The 20,869-nt window shown below is 37.3% G+C and overlaps 1 protein-coding gene across 1 annotated transcript; it reads left to right on the plus strand.

Moving 5' to 3' along the window:
- The first annotated feature begins 17,736 nt into the window (after nt 1-17,736).
- On the plus strand, nt 17,737-19,854 carry si:dkey-12e7.4 (uncharacterized protein LOC558132 homolog). Its single transcript, XM_052152213.1, is given in 9 exon segments — nt 17,737-17,751; nt 18,890-18,941; nt 19,035-19,186; nt 19,188-19,229; nt 19,424-19,526; nt 19,529-19,569; nt 19,692-19,752; nt 19,755-19,801; nt 19,843-19,854. Coding segments are annotated over 9 exon segments (525 nt in total).
- Nucleotides 19,855-20,869: the final 1,015 nt, after the last annotated feature.

Raw genomic sequence — 20,869 nt, forward strand, 5'->3', positions numbered from 1 at the left:
AATCTCCCTCCCAAAAAAAAAAAAACTACCATAACAGGAACTTTCATTCTACTGAACAGAATTATTTTCACTCTTGAGTATTGAGAATTATACTTTGTCAAATTGAACTTCTCTGTGAGAGACTCACATGTCTGTTAAAAATACTTTCTTTATCCAGATGCATTTAAACCATATTTAATAATGAATCTTACAGATTTTATTCTTACATAGCAGAGTTTGTAGAAATTCCAATTAATTAATAATTAGGTGATGAATAATTTATCCAAATGCAGTTTTGGTTTTATAAAAGGGTATTTTCATTACAGAGGCGAATAAAAAACACTGTTTGCACTGACTGTTCATGTTAACTCACTGAGGATTAGGTACGAGGTATTTAACAATGGCAAACATGTATGCTTCTAATTTGACAAATTCTAGTTTATTAAATGTTGTATATAACAATTAAAAACAACTCCTTTTTAGGGACCTTTGACTAATTCTATGTGATTCAATAGTTAAACCAAACAACCTATAATGTTTTTTTCTAAAACTTTAAGAGTAATAATACCTATAGTAATATGATGCCATGCAGTATCAATCACGATGCTGATAATTTCTAAGCAAGTGCTCAAGTTAATTCAAAGGAAATAAACTGCTAATAAAAGAATAGGATATTATTTTTAGCCATTTCTAAACTTCAAAAGGGGAAAGAGACTTTGGGCTTTAAAAAAATATATTTTTTAAATAATCTAATCCAAGTTTATTAAAATTCAAAGCCATTGTGTTATTTGGAGGCTTAGAATGCCCTTGCGATAGCTTAAGAGCTACTTTAATAATAATACTGGATTCATTGAATACTTTGCTGAGACCTGATGAATCAGATCTCAAGGTGTCCACATACAGCTGAATAAATTAATAGGCTACACATTTTCTTGGTTTTAAATTGATGATTTTTGCCATAATTTATTGAAGTTTGATTATTGTTGTTTCAGGAGTGAAATCTAAAAATAAATAGACCTGCAGTACACAAGGCTGCTATACCAATATCTTTTCATCAGCTATGTTTACTCAGCACAACGATGGACGCTTCCTGCTACTTGACTATTTGAGGCATCATCATTTTACACCTAGCTATGCTGTATCATAAAACAACGTCAACTGATCACATTTATATTTTTAGCAGATGCTTTCCTAACAAAGTGACTTTAACTAAAGTGCATAACACACATTATAGGCAGTTCAGCACAAGCAAGAATACACAATGCTTTCTAAGCTTTGACCATATGCCTCAAACGTCAAGACGAAGCACAACTATTGTTTAAATACAATAACAAGGATTTAACAGTGTAATCTTACCTTCCCTTAATCTCCTGTAAGGCAGACAAGGATGCTATCACTGCACTGCCAATGCTCCCTGCCACTCATTTTCTGCTAATATAATTTTATAGGCCTTTAATATCCTTGAGACTTATTGTAAGCTATGAATTGGAAAAAAGGGGGATAGCACTATAATAAAACGACAAGCAAAAATTCAGTTTTATCTTTACAAAAAAAACCTTTCACAAGGTGTTCACCTGAAGAAGAAAAAAAAAGGATAAAGGAGCTTGGACCAGATCGGCCCGATTTAAAATTCAGCAGTCATCAAGTAGTCAAGGATGAGCTTACACCCACGCTTTCTCCAGCTCGTGTTATAGAATGAGCTATTGGACTATATGTTGTCTGTTGTGAGGGAACACATAATCAAAGAAGCACAGAGCAGCGATGTTCTCTCAATCCAGGTAGATGAAACGATGGATATTGCCACACAGTGCCAACTTTTGCTGCGCTACATTGATGCCAAATACAATGTGCAGGAAAGATTTTTTGAGTTTATCCCTCTGCAGTCATCTACAGCTGATTCCATTGCTACAGCACTAAAAGAGTGTCTTACTGCCATCCTTCCTGAGGATCAGAAGATTATGCTCATCTGCCAGGCATATGATGGAGCCAGCGTGATGAGGGGTGCCACTGCAGGTGTTCAGAGGAAGATACAAGACGTGGTGTATTCAAATGTCCTCTACATCCACTGCTATGTAGATCAGCTCAGTCTGATAATGCAACAGGCTTTTCTCACATAGCCAAAGTGAGATTTAACAGCTTTTTGTCCAGATCACCCAAGCCCACATGTTCTTGATAAAGTAGTGGCCCATAGACTACCAACATCCAGCAGATGGAACTTTCACAGCCATGCCATCAATACTGTGTTTGAACAAAGAGAGGACCTCATCCGCTGTTTTGAAAGAATATGAGACTCGGTTAACTTTGACCCCATTGCTGTCAGAGAGGCAGGAGCCTTCGCCATGCTGCTGGAGGATCAGGATTTTAAGTTCTTTCTGCAACTTTTCCACCACATCATGCCACATGTGGACCTCCTCTATGCCAAACTCCAGAAGAAGGACATAGATTTGGTTCATATCAAGGGGAGCATCCATTAGTTCCAGCAGAACATACAAAAGATCAGGTAGTAGCTGTATTCCTTCTTTTCGTTGATGATATTATTATTATTATTAAGCTAAATTCTCTTTCTCCTTTGCAGAAATTCTCTCCATGGTTGACCAAAGCTGTGTAGGTGGTTCTCAGCCAGCGAAGAGGCGTCGGCCACTGAAAGGATTGCAGCAGAGGTGAGTTTTTGTTGTAGAAGTCAGTCACTGTCCATGTTACACTGGAGTATAGTATTATTATTTTCATATTTTAGGAAGATGTGCTCCGACATTTATATTTAGCATCAGATAGACAGTTGTTTACTATGCCATGTATGTTTGATCAATGGGAGGAATTTTATTTTTCTAAAACGTGTATAAGCTTGTCCCAAAAAGCATCCCAAAATGCTGAAACACGTTTTGTCCTGAAGATGGCAGCAAAGGCTCTGTAAATGCCATAAGAGTTGGATAATTATTGAAATTTCTTCCTAATCTCTCTATGACTTCATAACCTGTAACAGTGGCAGAAAAACTAACTTTAGTTGTTCCTTATTTAGAATACTTGTTGGTTGGTAATTTTACATTTTGCAGGTGAAATTGACATTTTGTCGTCACTAGATAATTTATTATATTTTTGTCCTTCTACCTGTATCTGCGATACCATACTGAGACACACCAGGGAACGGTTCTCCTTCAAAAACTACCTTGATAGTGCCACCCTGCTTCAAAGGGACAGGTTTGAACAGTACAAGATGGCATTTCCTGAAGATGCACTGAGCAACACCTTGAAGGCAAATCCAGTGCTCAACAGAAGTAAGCTGAAGACAGAGCTTAGACTCATCAAGAGCAAGGAAGAGTTCAGAGACTGTTGTGGTGCTGTGGACTTACTCTAGCTGTTTTTGGAGAACAATCTTGAAGAAGTCTTTTCAGAGACTGTTACTCTCCTAAAGATTCTCATCACCACACCAATGACCACAGTGGAAGCTGAGAGGTACTTCTCAACCTAGAAAAGAATTAAGAGTTTTATGAGAAACAACATGGTCCAGGAGAGGCTGAAAGCACTAACCATGCTGTCAATGGAAAAGAGACTTGTGACTGATATGACTGACTTTAACCAGAAAGCCATTGAAAAATTTGCAGGCATGAAGGACCAAAACATGTTCAAGTAGTGCTACTGGCCAGTGTTCAGGCAACATTACAGTGTGTTTTGTTTTTTGATTTGTATTGTTTGTTATAACAGGCCATAAAAAATATATATATATAATTAATATATTCATAGATATTAAATTGATTTAGGAAAAAATACATTTTTGGCATTAAAAAGTCACTGCCCTGGCAGTTTTCAAAAATATACATTCCAACTGATAATTTGATTGATTTACGTTTAATTCGACTAAGATTTCATATATTGTTGGTGCTTTTAAATGGGTTAAATATTGCTTTGAGTGGGTTTGGTGGTATTGGAAAGAATTTAAAAATGATTTGTTTTTTAGTTAATTTTCAGTTTGTTTACAGCCGGCACTGTATCCGTCATCTATTAAATAATGTAATCTACAAACTAAACAGTTGATGCTCATGCTTTCATTCTTTATTTGTGCACAAAACACTAGAAATATTTCAGTACATGTGTTTACAAGTTAACGTGTGATATAAGAATGTCTATATTCACAGAATGAACTTAAGATTCTGCAGTAAACTATGGTTTGATGAAAATTACAGCTACAGTATAAGCTTTTATATTCTGAGACAAGTTGCAATAAATATCTGTACAACAGATATTTATTGTTTAACCCAATGATATGCATCTTTCCAAAAGGTATGCACCAAATTATAGTAAAACATTTTTTTTAAATGTTCAACTGTTTCTACATAATTATTAAACATTTGGCATTTGTTTGAATTAACAACATTAAATCTTACTGTCAAAACTTTGTTTGCTGGATATATATAATTTTTAAATGTACCTCTTTGCATTAGGGTGCGAGCGAAAAATATTTACTCCTCGTTTCACATGCTGATTTTCTATTGTAGTGCTGAAGAATGTATGCTCTCCTTTTAAGTCCTAGAAAACATTGTAGGCCTACAAGATATTTTCTTAAAACATTGTTAGTGCATTTTTTTATCAATACAATTTAATGTATATATCATGGGGTCATGTTTTTTGGGAATTGCCATTGTATATTTTAAATGTTCTTGTATCAACCCAATCATTGGTAATGGAATACTTTCAGTATGGCGAAGGTACCGAGATTTGTGGAGCAACATTGTCTCCAAGTGGCCACTGATTATAATTGCACTTTATAATTGCGACATGCACTTTGCTTCACCCTACGCAAGTAAGAGGTCGATTGTCTCAAACTGCTTAATGTCTCGTTTTCATAGAGCAGGATTGAGAACAACATGGCGCATAAAAATGACTCATAAAAAAAATACCATGGTATTATTCTTACCACGTTTTTGGACCATGGTAATACCATAGTATCTTTGGAGTACCATGTAAATACCATGGTATGTAAGTATGGTGTATAAATATGATGATCAAAATCAAATAATGATGGAGCAACACATTGTGTGTGAAAGGAAATTATAAAAGATATTTCTTTTGAAATACAAAAAAAAAAATAATAATAATTAAATGCATCAAAGGGGTGAGAGCGTTTTTTTTTTTTTTTGTACCGCACTTGTTGAAGTTAATTACTTAAAGGTGCACTCAGAAAGTTTTTGTTCATGTTGTCTTGGACTTACATTGACACCTAGGGGTGTGGATGGAGAATCATTCAAATGCAATAGTTTTCAGTTAAAGATGTCATTGTAAAAAATCACTTACAGTCAGGCATGATTAAAAAAAATGTTTCTCCCCAATTTTGAATGCCCAATTCCAAATGCGTTCTAAGTTCTCATGGTGGTGTACTGACATGCCTCAATCCAGGTGAAGGAGGACAAATCTCAGTTGCCTCCACGTCTGAGACCGCCAATCCGTTTATCTTTTCACGTGACATGTTGAGCGCGTTACCGTGGAGATGTGGCATGTGTGGAGGCCCATGCTATTCTCCATGACATCCACCCACAAGTTACCACACACCCCACCAAGAGCGAGAACCACATTATATCAACCACGAGGAGGTGACCCCATGTGACTCTACCCTCCCTAGCAACCAGGCCAATTTGGTTGCTTAGGAGACCTGGCTTGAGTCACTCAGCATACCCTGGACTTGAACTCGTGACTCCAAGGGTGGTAGTCAGCATCAATACTAGCTGAGCTACCCAGGCCCCAAGACATGATTAATTAATTTAATCCACAAGTGAAAATGCTAAATATCATGGTGGTAGTTAAGTGAGTAGTAGTTGGCTGGACATTGGCTGGCTGTGATCCTGCCAACACTGCCACCCCCATGAGCAGACCCTTTCAGTGTAGAATAAAAAAAGCTTTTATAAAGTTACTGATGTGACTGGAGTCTTCAGCTGATGTGGGTCATATTGATTACATGCATATGTTTCAAAATTGCAATTAATTTCTTTAGGATTAAAACAAAATTTAATGACGAAAAAAAATACTTCTTGTACCTTTAAGCATCTTCAATGAAATTGAAAATCATAAACACATCTTTGGTCTCAAAATAGATTTGATAAGTTCAGGGACTCACATATATTAGCTACATAAATCTGCGACATTTTAACAATTACTACATGTTTCATCAATTTACCTCAAAATCAAACTCATTGCACACAGTGCCATCGTGGATATACATTTAGCAGTGTGCAGCGACAAACAAGGGTTTCACCATAACTTGTATCAGCTGCTAGTTGTTAGCTAGCTCGTTGGTCACGTCTGTTTATGGCCAGTTTAATCTCAGTCACAGTATCTTTCCGTTAAACTGCCTACTACTTCTACTCTTGTCTCCAACCGCTATGCAATGCAACCCAACCATTAGCTCTACAACACAAACAGCAGGTGAATTCAAAACCTTGGCAGTGTGTGTTTGTCTTCCAATAAGTCCTCTGCTCTTCAAGCAATGGCACTGCTGAAATCCAGCAAGATTTTGACTAGTGTCAGGGCCCAGGCCCCTGCCTTTGTAATTTTACAGTTCCGTGCAAGATCATTTGTGTTTTTATTTTACTTGTGCGCACTCTCGCTCATCTGATAAGTTAGCTTGTGCTAGCTGGTTAGTGGACTGAGCACAGCTAAAAGTTACTGTATGCAACTCTTCTGTAAACATAGTTTGGAATATACTAATTCTTCTGATGTTTGACCAATGGTTTTATCTTTCAGAATGACTTTAAGAGCGTATGGCCGCTGGCAATGTGAGAAGTCGTCAAAGATCAGTAATATTGCTTTAATCGATGTTAATTAGGACTAGCAGACAGACGAGTTGTTTTCACAACAAGTGTCTGGAGTATGACATTAACCATAGCAAGTTCAACCAGGCCTGGCAAGTGTATGCTCCACAGTTGTTCATAGATTTGAGATTTTCTGTTTAATAGCATTACAGTATAATTAGGTAGAGAAAAGTGGGGGTTAAGTTTTTGTGAAATGAACAGTGACATTGTAAAAAGCACATGATCGGGTAGCAACTCATCGCGCCTTCTTCCTTAAATTCAGCCAATCACTGGCCCTGTCCCTAATGGCACCCTCCTCTGAGTGCAGACTGATGGGGTACCAGTAGTGTTGCCAACTATTTTTCATAGGAAGTCGCCAAAGACTTCTTTGGGTTTTTACCAGCAGCTTGCATCCTTAATGTTGCACTACTGCAGACTTCTGGAGTTATATAACTCCTAAATTGCCCAGTATTTCATATTCTCCCCATCAATCCTGTTCTTGTTAGGGAGCTGTTCAAGCATCTTCTACCTTGTCCATTCCCACCACACTCCAGTATACTCTTTTCTCCTGTTCCTGTTATTCCAAATCTTTCAATTTCTTACATCATGTCATTTCTTTCTGCTTCATATTTCCTGCAATTGACAAGCACATGCTCTACATTTTCTGATACGACAATGATTACAAATGACATGTTTTCCTATAATGTGAAGTGTCCTATTCTTAACCTAGTCTTGATTGTTTCCTCTTTTCTGTTTCCTCCTTAATTTTCACAACTTCAACTCTATTTTGAATGGAATATAAATGTCTACCTTTTATCTCCTGGTCCCACTGCTGCTGCCACTCTTTAATGATTTCTCTCCATACAATGCTCATTCCTTTTTGATTTTGAGATTCAAATTTTTGTGTCTGTTTTCTTTTTAAAAAGCTAGTTTGTCCACTCTTTCATTACCCATAATCCCTGTATGAGTGGGAATCCAAATGATTATGATCTCAGTGCCTTGTTTCCTTATTCTTGAGTTTAATTATATTATTTCGTAGATTAAATCCTGACATAAGACTGTACAGTGCAGAGAATGAATCACTACAAACTACAAAAAAAGATACATGTATATATTTCAGTGATTCAATATCAGCTCCCCATTTCACTCCTGCAAAATATCTCATAAAATTTATTACTTTTTTTATACTTATTCTCCACATTTCTAAGGTTTCCAGGTTAATATAGAGTCAAAATGCACTCCCAAGAAACAAAAACGTTCAACTTCTTCCAGATTACTTCCGTATAATTTCAGATTATTACCTTCCCTGATTTTCTTTCTTGTAAAAAGCATCACTTTGGTCTTCTCCATTGAAAATTTAAATCCCCATTTAATCCCCCAAATTTCAACCTGATGTATCTCATCTTATTGAGAGTATTTTCTTAACTATGTGTTCCACATTCCTCCCTTTGTTCTACAGAGCCCTGTCATCTGGAACCGGTGAACTTCCCATGTCCATTGGTATATTTACAAATATATCATTTATCATCACAGAAAATAAAGTAGGACTTACAACACTCCCCTGAAGTGTTCCATTCACTACAACATGTTTGCTTGATTAAACAGTTCAGAGTGACAGTTCTGGTCCTATTTTAACTTCCATTATCCAGTTAAAAATGTTCCCTCCAATTCCCATACCATGTAATTAATCCCTCTCTTCATAGCATGTCATGTGCTTTTTCTATGTCAGAAAAACACTACCGCCATTGTCTCTTTATTTGAGCTTCTCTGATTTTGTCCTCCAGACACAATACTGAATCCATAGTACCACTTCCTCTCCTAAATATACTTTGGAATTCAGCCATCATTTCTCTTTTCACCAAGAAATACATTAACCTCTCGTTGACCACCCATTCCATCAACTTACAGATATGCAATGTCAAGGCAATAGGGTCTGTTGTGGCTAACGCTGCCGAGTTGCTTGTGTACATCAGATTCATTTCCCAAGAAATGTTCATTGAGGACATTTTATTTTGTAAGGCACTTGAAAGTAGAACTACTGGGAAAGAGATTTTTCAATTGCTGGACGAATATATTAATTCAAATGGACTTGACTGGTCTCGTTGCGTGGGTGTGTGTTCTGACGGGGCCGCGGCTATGACTGGGAAGAACAGTGGGGTGACGGCTCTCATCAAACAGAAGGCCCCGAATGCTGCGTTCACGCACTGTATGCTCCATCGAGAAGCACTGGTGGCCAAACGGTTGGATGATGAGCTTAATCAGGTACTACAGGACATAATACACGTAGTAAACTTCATTAAAGCCCGCCCCTTGAAACACAGACTGTTTGCTCTTCTGTGTAAAGAAATGGGAGCCCGTTTTGATGGATTGCTGCTTCACTCAAACGTACGCTGGCTTTCACGGGGGGCAGTTTTGAACCGTGTGTATGAGTTGCGGAGGGAGGTTGCAGAGTTTCTCTTGTCTGAGAAACATCAGCTGGCTGACCGTTTCACAAATGCAGCCTGGATTCTCAAACTTGCATATATGGCTGACATTTTTTGTCATCTGAATGTGCTTAACCAAAGCATGCAAGGGCGTGACGCATACATAGTGCATATGCAAGACAAAGTGCGTGCTTTTTCCCTGAAGATTACGCTGTGGTCAAACAAGCTCAAGGAGGGAATTACAGAAATGTTCCCACTATTACACCAAGAGCTGCTGTCATCTGGTGGCGAGTTGGACACCATTTCTCCACTGATACAATCCCACCTGGAGCACCTCCAGGGATATTTCAGAGACTATTTCCCTGACCTTGACAGCACCCATCTAAACTGGGTAAGGAACCCATTTGCCCCTGATGTAGGCTCTTGTCTAGACTTAAAATCACAGGAGGAGCTGATTGAGCTGACTACTTCATGGGATTTAAAAATGAAATTTGATGCTCTTTCCCTCTCTAACTACTGGATGTATGTAAGAAATGATTTTCCCATCCTAGCTGAGAGTGCTCTGAAATGCCTTCTTCCTTTTGCAACCACTTATTTGTGTGAGTCTGGTTTTTCAACTTTAAAAGTAGTTAAAACAAAACACAGAGCACGTCTAAATGTGGAGAGTGACATGCGTGTTGCACTGACAGACATAAAGCCCAGGCTTGACAAACTGTGTAGGAGCCACCAGGCCCACCCATCCCATTAATATGCTCTCTCTCTCACACACACACACACACAGACACAATGTTGTTGAATGTTGCCACCAGGCCCAGCCTTCCCATTGATATGCTCTCTCTCTCTACACACACACACACACACACACACACACACACACACACACACACACACACACAGAGTGTTGAATGTTGCATCAGGCCCAGCCCTCCCATTGATATTCTCTCTCTCACTCTCTCTCACACACACACACACACACACACACAAACCCTCTCGTTAAGATCTCTCTCTTTTTCCATTCACTGACACACAAAGATACAATGTTGAATGTTGAAATTACTGTAACAGATTTGAAGATGTTGAAATTACTTTACCATATATGAAGATCTGACATACAAATGTTATTATTACAACACCAATAAAGGTTAATGGATGTTCACCTAAATGTTTTATTTATTTATTTCTACATTTGACGTAGTATTGTCGATGGGTTTAATAACACATCATGGAAAAAGGGGGCCTTGGCCAGAACCTAGTGGTATTTGGGGGGCCTTGTCATGGAAAAGTTTGGGAACCCCTGGTCTAAGTTACCCTCAAGCATTGATGAGCCTTGGGCACCCAACACCCTGTCGCCAGTTAGTGGTTTGTCCCTGCTCGGACCATTGTCAGACACTGCAGACTGGGAGCTTCTTACAAGCCTTGCCATTTCAGAGATGCTCTGAACCAGTTGTCTGGTCTTAACAATTCGTACATAAGTCGCTCAGTTCTTTACCCCTGCCTCTTTGTCTCCAGCATCCAAAACATTGACTACGAGAACCGATTGTTCGCTTAACATCTAATCAACCCAGACATTGATATCTGGCCTTTTAGGAGATGATCAACATTATTCGCTTCACCTGCGTTTGATCATAATGTATTGGCTCATCTGTGTATACACATAAGCAAGTGATCCACCATTGACAATCAGAAAAAAATATTATTGAAATCAACATTTAATCCACAATTGACATCGCCTCGTCCGCCATGTTTTTTCCTCTGGCTCGGAAACTCCTCTCTGCTGTGACTGGTCGAGAGGATCAGCAGCGGTGACTGTTGTGTAATTGTCCACTGTGGAGCCTGCACTGATAGACATCAGTGAAGGGTGCATTTAGTGTACAAAGGGGGCGCTTACGAGCACCCCTTGGAGCGCTAAAATGACAAATGGAATACCCTACGGTCTGGTGGACTTGTGGAATGAAGGCCACAAGACCGCAAGTCCACATCAAGTGTGCCATTTGGGACAGGGCCACTGCAGCCTGTGCTCAGCCGGATATAGTGATGCATGTGTACTTGCCCCTTAAACATTACATTATTATCATTAATTATTGTTTTTCTCTGTGGGTCATGCACTGTTATTGAGTACAAAAACAAGGCCTTAGTCAAATTCTTATTTTTATTTATTTTATTTTTTTCAATTTAAAAGTACTTTATTGGCATGATTGTGTTTACATACAATATTGCCAAAGCATTAATACACAAAACAGATAATGACAAGACAAATAGTAATGATAAGACAGAATTAAAATAAGGTGACAGGTAATGAATCAAATAAAATTTAAACTATAATAGCAATATACATTATAAAATAAAATATGCATTTAACAGGACATTATAAGCATAAGAGAATAAAAGTACTGTGAATGAAACCTCAAACCTCACATGGGTACAGAGCAATAATTGGTTCATTTTGATGTTTAATTGAAACAAGACAAATTATTCACGGACTTCTCAGTGCCTTTTGAGAGTAAGGACAGAAGAGAGAGTGCTCAAAACACTCGAGCATCTCTGCTACGGTCTGGTGGACTTGTGGAATGAAGGCCACAAGACCGCAAGTCCACATCAAGTGTGCCATTTGGGACAGGGCCACTGCAGCCTGTGCTCAGCCGGATATAGTGATGCATGTGTACTTGCCCCTTAAACATTACATTATTATCATTAATTATTGTTTTTCTCTGTGGGTCATGCACTGTTATTGAGTACAAAAACAAGGCTTTAGTCAAATTTTTATTTTTATTTATTTTATTTTTTTCAATTTAAAAGTACTTTATTGGCATGATTGTGTTTACATACAATATTGCCAAAGCATTAATACACAAAACAGATAATGACAAGACAAATAGTAATGATAAGACAGAATTAAAATAAGGTGACAGGTAATGAATCAAATAAAATTTAAACTATAATAGCAATATACATTATAAAATAAAATATGCATTTAACAGGACATTATAAGCATAAGAGAATAAAAGTACTGTGAATGAAACCTCAAACCTCACATGGGTACAGAGCAATAGGCATTAAAATACTATCAAAGATAGTACAACTTGGGTAAATTTGCCCTTAATAGCATTGAATGCTCTTCTAGCTTTCTCTTTTATTGCATTCACTGCCACTGTTCTATTGCAGTGTTCCCCAGAGGTTCATTTTGATGTTTAATTGAAACAAGACAAATTATTCACGGACTTCTCAGTGCCTTTTGAGAGTAAGGACAGAAGAGAGAGTGCTCAAAACACTCGAGCATCTCTGCTTGTACTGAAACACCCTATGAGCTTATCAACCAAATAAATGGAGCGCAATCATTTTGATCAAATTAATATCATATTTGTAACACAAGTAACAACAGAACAGAAACCGTGATTGACTTATAAATAAAGAGTAATTCATTGAATCATGCCATAGCAGCATGGTGAGAAATAAAAGATTCCATAAAGAGGTCAATAACTGATATTATTTTCAGGGGAATTTTTGTTCATCAGGGCATTTTTTCTAAACGTATAAAAATTTACTGTCATTCTTTTATTCAAAACAAGTCGAATTTTAAGAACTATATTGGATGGTATAAATAAAAAACAAACCTGTGCATTGGGGGCAAACAAAGCACAGGTTTGTTTTTTATTTATACCATCTAATATAGTTCTTAAAATTCTTAAACGTTAATTTCGAATTTTAGGGCATTTTTTGCCTCGAGAACCCCTTAATTTCTGACCCTGCATCACTGTTCTATGGCGAGCATTCTTGGTGTGAGAAATATCCTTTTATAAACTCAAAATGTTATTAAGACTTGCATAATATTAAGCATACAATATAAAGGTGATGCAATAGTGGCATCTAGCCTTTTTTTATTATTATTATTATTATTATTATTATATTACAATGGTGTGGCCCGCAACACTATATCTTTTGACATCTAGCCCCCAGTGAAAAAGTTTGGACACCACTGATATAGTGAGTATTAGTTAAGTATACGTCTTTGACAATAGGGTACAAAGGGACAAAAGGCTCCTTTGATTTTGATAACTAAATAACATCAAAAACTACCTCAGTACTTTCCTAAACACCTGTTTGTCACTATGAACCTAAAATTTTAAAAGCATTAAATTCTTCCATGAGATCATCGCATGTATTGTCTAAAGGTTGGTTCTGAGGCAATTTGATCTAATATGTAATATGTTTTTTTTTTATTGTAAATTTATGTAGCTAATGAATATCCTGGAAATAATCACATTTATTTTTTAGACAAAATACTTATGTTATTTTCAATATTGTTCAAGGTGATTTATATAAAACAAAATAACTCTCCAATAAGTGAAAGGAAAGCATTTGGGGTAAAAAGCCCCCCTGTTGCAGGGGCGCCTTTTAAAGTCATTGTTTTCTAAAAGTTAAGTGGAGCGAATTGATTTGATATGAAACATTTTCAAAGTGGGCTCACATTGACTAATCCAATCACAATGGAAATTAATTTGTTTATAGAATACTCAAGATGTAATGAAATGACAAATGTGATTGAAATTAACGAAATTATGCACCCTTTTCTGAAGTGGTCCTTTTGAGTAAGCATTATCTTAATTTGTTACTTTAAAAAAAAGCATCCTTGTCACAAGTATTTGTATAAGTTGACAAATTGTGCACTATAATACTCTAACTTTATAAATTATCAAAATGGAAAACTTCTGATTTGTCTGCAAATTTCAAGCACTTGCTGAGTTTTGGTAATAATGCCTACATGCATTGCAAAGTACAGCTTTTTGTGTTGGTCTAGACTAGTTATTAATATATGGATAATATATTTTTTTTCTCGATAGCGGGCCCATCCAAGCTTAAAGGATTAACTTTGGCCCACGTTCACACACGTGATAGATGGTATTTGATCAGTGAACTTTAAGCTTTTAATAACATTCCTTTAAGTTTAAAGAACAAATGATTTGCGATGATAGCCACCTTTTAATGAACTACTGCTTGTAGAAATTCTAATGAGTTGTCAAAGACTTTTTTTTTATGTAGGATATAGGCTACTCAAAAATGAGTATTAGTAACAGAGGAAGGATGAGTTCTGTTTTTACAATTGGTATTGGTCAACTGATATGTGTTTATCAATCAATATTGATTCCAATATTTGAGTGCTGGGTGGCTGATTGCTGGTTTACCGTATAATACAGTACAATAGCATATAAGATGTAAACAAGTTTTCTAAACATAAGTGCTTAAAAACTTATTTTACACACTAATTACTCCTAATTCACTAAAACATTTGAAAACAGAAATTTTGCTTTGTGTATGTGACACAGCAGTTGTTAGATTTTAGAACTGACAGAAGTTGAAATTACCACTTCTGTCTACCAGACAAGTGGGCGCAGTTATTGTCCAGTGCTGATAATCTTACAGTGGCCAAATACCGGCCAATTTACCAGCCTAACTGCTATACCATTCTATCACTAATATCAATCAAGGTTGCTGAACTGTTTCAATTTCATTTGGGAGAACAATTATTGAACACTGGCACATAAGTGTTTGACCTCAGGTGCTTACAAGGCTTATAGAACAATGAAAGTTGTGAACATTTAACCTATTCACTGCCATGGCAATGTGCAATCATGACTATTTTATTGAAGCAGCTGACTTGCTTTTAATTTAACTATTGAGTAAAACAAATTTCACAACTCATGGTGGACTGAGGTGTAGATGCCCCGTATCCCATCCTGGGGGTCACAGAATCTTTCAAGCATGACACAAACCCTAAGAAGTTGAACCTCGGAGTGGGAGCTTATCACGATGATCAGGGCAAGCCGTATGTCCTCAACTGTGTCCGCAAGGTGCCACCTTAAATAGCCTACACTTATCCCTTTTAACTCATGTTATGACATTACAAATGTTTCCTGGAAGTTAGATTTCCTTGAAACCCAGAGTCACCCTGGTCATACTATTTTATCTTCCAAGCTTTATAGCTATCATAAATTACAGCAATTGTCCAAAATGATATAACTATCTAGTCTTCCAAATAGCATTCCAATCTTTTAATCCTTGCGTAATACAAATGACAGATTTTGGTATTCTCAGGCTGAGGCCCAGATTGCTGCTAAGAAGTTGGATAAAGTGTACCTATTGGAGGTTTGGCAGACTTTTCAAAGACATGTGCTCAGCTGGCTCTTGGACCTGATAATGAGGTCTTAAAGAGTGGAAGAGTAAGTACTTCAAAACTAAACTTTTGGGAAGTCTTTTCCAGAGATTTGGTTATTAATTGCCAGTTCTCTTTGCACACAGAGCATTACTGTCCAGACTATTTCAGGAACTGAATCTCTACGTGTTGGTGCTAATTTTGTGGTATGTAATTAAAAGCTGTTGAATATAAGTAATTCACAACACAGTTTGTTTATGTGAGGTTGTAATTACGTCTGGTTAAGTAAGAAATGTTACTCACCAAGTCCTGATTCCACAGTGTTGCCCAGGATGCATACCTTCCCAAACCCTCTTGGGGAAACATACCCCTATCTTCAGAGATGCAGGCATGCAGATAAAGGCTTACTATGACCCAAAAACCTGCGGTTTTGAACTCATAGGAGCACTGGATGATGTTTCAGTAAGATTATAATTTTTTTTTTTTCGTTTAAACGTCTCTTGCATACTGATTATTGAGCATTGTCCTCAAATATTTTTGAGTGATTTTTGTGTTCTTTATCAGAAAGTCCCTGAGGAGAGTGTGATCGTTCTGCATTAATGCGCCCACAATCCCACAGGAGTGGACCCAAAGCCTGAGCAGTGGAAGGAAATGGCTGATCGGATCAATGTAACTGGTTTTGGCATTAAATGAAAGTCCGTGAGCTAACTGAACGCAGGTCTTAAGCTACTTGGGTGAAGAGACAGAGATATAGTTGAAAAGCCTTCTACAATATTGTCTTTGTTTATCTCTGTGTTTGACCACTTGGACAGATTTAAGACAGTGCCACATTAGCACACACTGAATAGCTCTGTTTTGGTGGGGGATGTCACACTTTGTCGCTGATCTTTCCCTCCTCAATCGGTGGGCATTTCACACTTACCGATAAGTACAGAGTATAGGTGTCACACTAAATTACTGCCTTAGACATTTCTCAAGGCTTCAATATCACGTCCCATTTTCGCAGCCAATCAACATGTAGTTTACCGAGAGCAAGAGCACGGGGTGAATATGAACTATAACATGAACAACAATCAGTGTTTCACTGCATAATTTGCAATTTGTGACTTATCATTTGTGGTTGCACATGGAAAGAAGCAGAAGAAGCACAGAAAGGTTTGTACAAGACAACATTTGCAAGGTCCCTGACAATATGGCTTGGCATGTTGGCTTCAAAGAGCAATGTCTCACTTCTCCTAATGCTCCGTACAAACGCGCTTTCCATTGGACACCATTCTTATTGCAGAAAAATATTTCACTTTCCATCATCTGGAAAACACGTACTTTTATCTATGGACTGGACTTCGGCCTGATGCTCATTGGTTACTGCCTTTGTCACATGTATATCCCAACAACTGCCAACAATAATTTCAAACAGTTCAGGAGTGTAGTTTCTGAAGTGAATATCTCAGCAGAGAGTCCAGACGGTCAAGGGATTATGACCTACCGCTGTTAAACGGTAATGCGTACTCCATCTCCCTTCACCTGGCCGGTGATTATGTAAATTTAAGCTCACGCCTGAAAAATTGGTAAGTGTGGCTTAAACAAAGGACTTTTCTCATTCACAAAAGAATGGCCGTTTAAGCGATAATTAGTTTCTCCACTCTCATGTCTCAACAGAAAAGGAATCACCTGGTGTTCTCGTGGTGGCGCAGTTACTCACCTCAATCCGAGTGGTGGAGGACAAGTCTCAGTTGCCTCCGTTTCTGAGACGTCAGTCTGCACATCATATCATGTGGCTCGTTGTACATGACACCGTGGAGACTCTACATGTGGAGGCTCATGCTACCCTCCGCGATCCACACAGAACTTACCACGCACCACATTGAGAGCGAGAACTACTAATCGCCCTGCATTTGAACTTGTGACTCCAGGGGTGGTAGTCGGCGTCAAAAGTCGCTGACCTACCCAGGCCCCCAAAACGTGTGTAGTGTTAATTAAGAAATGATACTGTTAAAAGATATAATGTATAGTCAGCCAGTCATTATCAAAGAATAAACCCTGACAGGATGGCCAGGACAAAGGTGTACAACAGAGGATAATGAATGCCTAATTGTACATTATCCCACTTTATAAACAGCAACTTATTAAATAAATAAGTGGATATGAAATGTTTGAGTTAAAATGTACTTTTCAATAAAAGTGTCTTAGTGACACAAGTGACCTAAAACTAGCTTGGGGTCATTTTTGACCTGGGACAGGTAAAGAATACATTATAAATATTGCATTGTTTTTGCTACTGGAACCAAACGTTGACTTTGTCAAGACCATTTTTGTTGAAAATTTACTTTTGTATTTAATTGTTTGAGAGAAATAACAATTTAAAACAAATTGTCCCTTCCATTTTCTTAACGAGTCAATTTTGACCCATATGGGAAGCCCAATGGTAAAAAGCCCAATTGAATATAATGCTCTCCTAAATCATTAAATGGCAGAAATAAGCATTAAGGCACCTTCCTAAACCCCTGTTACTCTGCAAAATGTTGATCACTGGGATAGATTGGATTTGTTGCAATAGACGTGCAAAGTGGGCCCATTTTGACTGCTGGAAAAGGCTATAGAGATTCATTTGTGAATTTTACTAAAATTGTAGCTCTAAAATGTACTGTTGATTTTCTATGAGCAGAAAATCTTTCTGTTCGTTGTCCTTTTCTTCATATCGCGGCGCCGTTTTGTGGGTCGTTCTGCATAACACGACGGCTCATTTGAAATCATCGTGGCCCATTCTGTCCGTTTCGCGGCCGACCCTCCGGCCCGCTCGGTTCTTCCGCTGGCCAGTCCGCCCCTGATCGGCCTAAAGGTGCGTCGGCCCTCAGGGAAAATGCCCGGTATGCCAGATTACCAGTCCAGCCCTTGGCACTTCTTATCATACACCAAGGGTTTTCAACCTTTTTCAGGCCAAGGATCACATGGTTTATATCAAGGACCCCTGTTGTACTGTACATTATATTGAATTAAACTAAGAGTTGCATTTCAAGCCTGGAATATACAGTAATAACATGTGTATAGTACCATATTGATGTATTTACATTTTAATGATGCTTACATTGCATTAATGATGTAAAAAAAAATAGATATGTCTTTACTTAACACATTTTAATGTGGAAGGAACAATGAACCCTTTAGATTAACTTTAGCTTGTCAACTTGGATGTAGTTGAACATCATTTTCATTATTATGTTTAAAAGGTTGGTTCACTCAAAATGAAAATTCTCTCATCATTTATTCACCCTCATGTCATCCCAGTTGTGTATGACTTTCTTTTTTCTGCTGAACACAAACAAATATTTTTAGAAGAATATATCAATTCCATACAATGCAAGTGAATAGTGACCAAAACTTTGAAGCTCCATAAAACACATAAAGGCAGCATAAAAGTAATCTATATGACCTCAGTGGTTAAATCTGTATCTTCTTAAGCGATTTCATTGATTTTGGGTGTGAACAGACCAACATATAACACATTTTTCACTTTACATCTTGGCATTGCTGTCTTTTAGTCTAAAGACCTTTTTTCTCTATAGGAATTGCAAATGCTGGCAGAAGAGCATCAAAACTTACACATTATTAAACTTGGTGAGTACACAGAAGCACTGTCTTGTCTAGAGGATGCTTTATATGAAGTTTACCTCATTCTGGATTGTTAACCATTGACATTTCTGTTACTAGATGTTATCAGTCAAGAGAGTATGGACCGAGCCGTGTCTGAGGTGGAACAGCTCATTCAAGAAGAGGATATTAACTTTCTTATTAACAATGCTGGCATTAATGTTGTAACCGAATTTGATACTGTCACTTCAGAGAAAATGTTGGAAAACCTAGTTTACTAGTACCAATTCTGTTGCTCCATTGATGATCACCAAGGTTTCATTTTTCAGTTTAAATCTGGACACAAATACACAATCTAAATGCATGCAGTAGAAGGCCATATAAATCATATTTTTATACTTAAATTTAGCCTATAACTTACCATTTTAATATTGCACATTATCATGTCACACAAATCAACTTTCTTAGCATCTTTCTTAAACAACTTATTGTTTAAATTTGTCGTTCAGGCAATGTTTCCACTATTGAAGCAAGCAGCTGCTAAAGGAACAGGCATGGGCATCCACAGAACAGCAGTCATGAATTTGTCCTCCCTGCTGGGTTCAGTGAAACTCAAGCCAACACTTTCAAATGGTACCCCTACAGGACATCAAAGGTAAGTGTGTCTCAGCTTACTTTGTTCAACTGGCAAACACTCTGAAAAAGGAACATTTGATTCCTTTTTTCTCATGCTGAACTTATCGGTTTAGATACTGAGTTGCATTTGTCTTGTAAAAGAGTGCACTAAACATGGTCACCAGATGCTTGGCAATGGATCTAGAGGCAGATGGGATCCTGTGTATGGTCTGCATTTGGACTGGGTAAGCACTGATATGGGAGAGCCAGAGGTGAGACTCTTACTGTGTCTGTTATTATTGTGCCTTTCCAGATTGTAGCATGACTACCTCGTTCTCTTTATAAGATTCACTTAGTTGTGTTGTGTAATGTTTACAACATGTTTAAAAAAATCTTTTCAGACCCACTTTATATTAGGAGTTTTTAACTACTGTGTACTTCAGCATTTGATACTTTGTTTTTATTTGTACATACATGTTGTTTTATACTAACATATAAAGTACCTGCATTTAATTACATCTTTAGTTACAGTGTTAACCTTACTCCTAACCCTTACCCTAAACCCTAACCCTGCTCCTAATTCTACCCATACTTCAACCTCAGTAGCAGCAAATGTGAATCTTGTGAGAATTTTGCAGAACAACATGTAGTTACACAATAAGTACATTGCATCATTTGTATTTTAATGTTAGTACACAAAAAATACATAATATAAAGTGTTTATTACATGTGTTTTCCTTTTGTGTATTTTTTGTTATCAGATTTGTTATTATACATCATAAAAAATTATATGTGTGAGGAAAAGATGGATAACTTCAGTCAAAAGTATTCTGTATACTTCTGATTCACTTTTCTTTTTACATGTTTTTAAGGCACACATGTAGATTTCAATCAAATAAACCCAGTTCAATGCTTGTTTTATATATAGCTATCTCTCAGGGCATTGTGCAGTTTGTAGGCAGAGATCCAACTCCAGTAATGTTTGTTACATACAGTATTCATTGCTTCAGAATATCACAAGATAAAGAGGCAGTTTTATTCATGCCCTGGCCTGGTGTAAGTTTCAAAAGAAAGACAAAGGGGGAAATTGCACTGCAAATACAAATGGAAACCTGGAAATGGAGATTTCAAGTACCACATACACATTCCTCTGGTATGAACATTATGTAAGAGGCAAATTTTATGACTATTGTTTAAGAGGCAAATTAAGGTACTCCAATCTTCTACACTGAAAGTCTTAAAGTGTTTCATGAGCAATTATCTAATCTTGCAAGCTCTTGCTATTTGGATACAGGACAGTGATAAACTGGCCTTTGTATTTGCACATATGTGTAAAGCAA

Source organism: Xyrauchen texanus, chromosome 21, assembly GCF_025860055.1.
Source record: "Xyrauchen texanus isolate HMW12.3.18 chromosome 21, RBS_HiC_50CHRs, whole genome shotgun sequence".
In the NCBI taxonomy this organism is placed as follows: Eukaryota; Metazoa; Chordata; class Actinopteri; order Cypriniformes; family Catostomidae; genus Xyrauchen; species Xyrauchen texanus.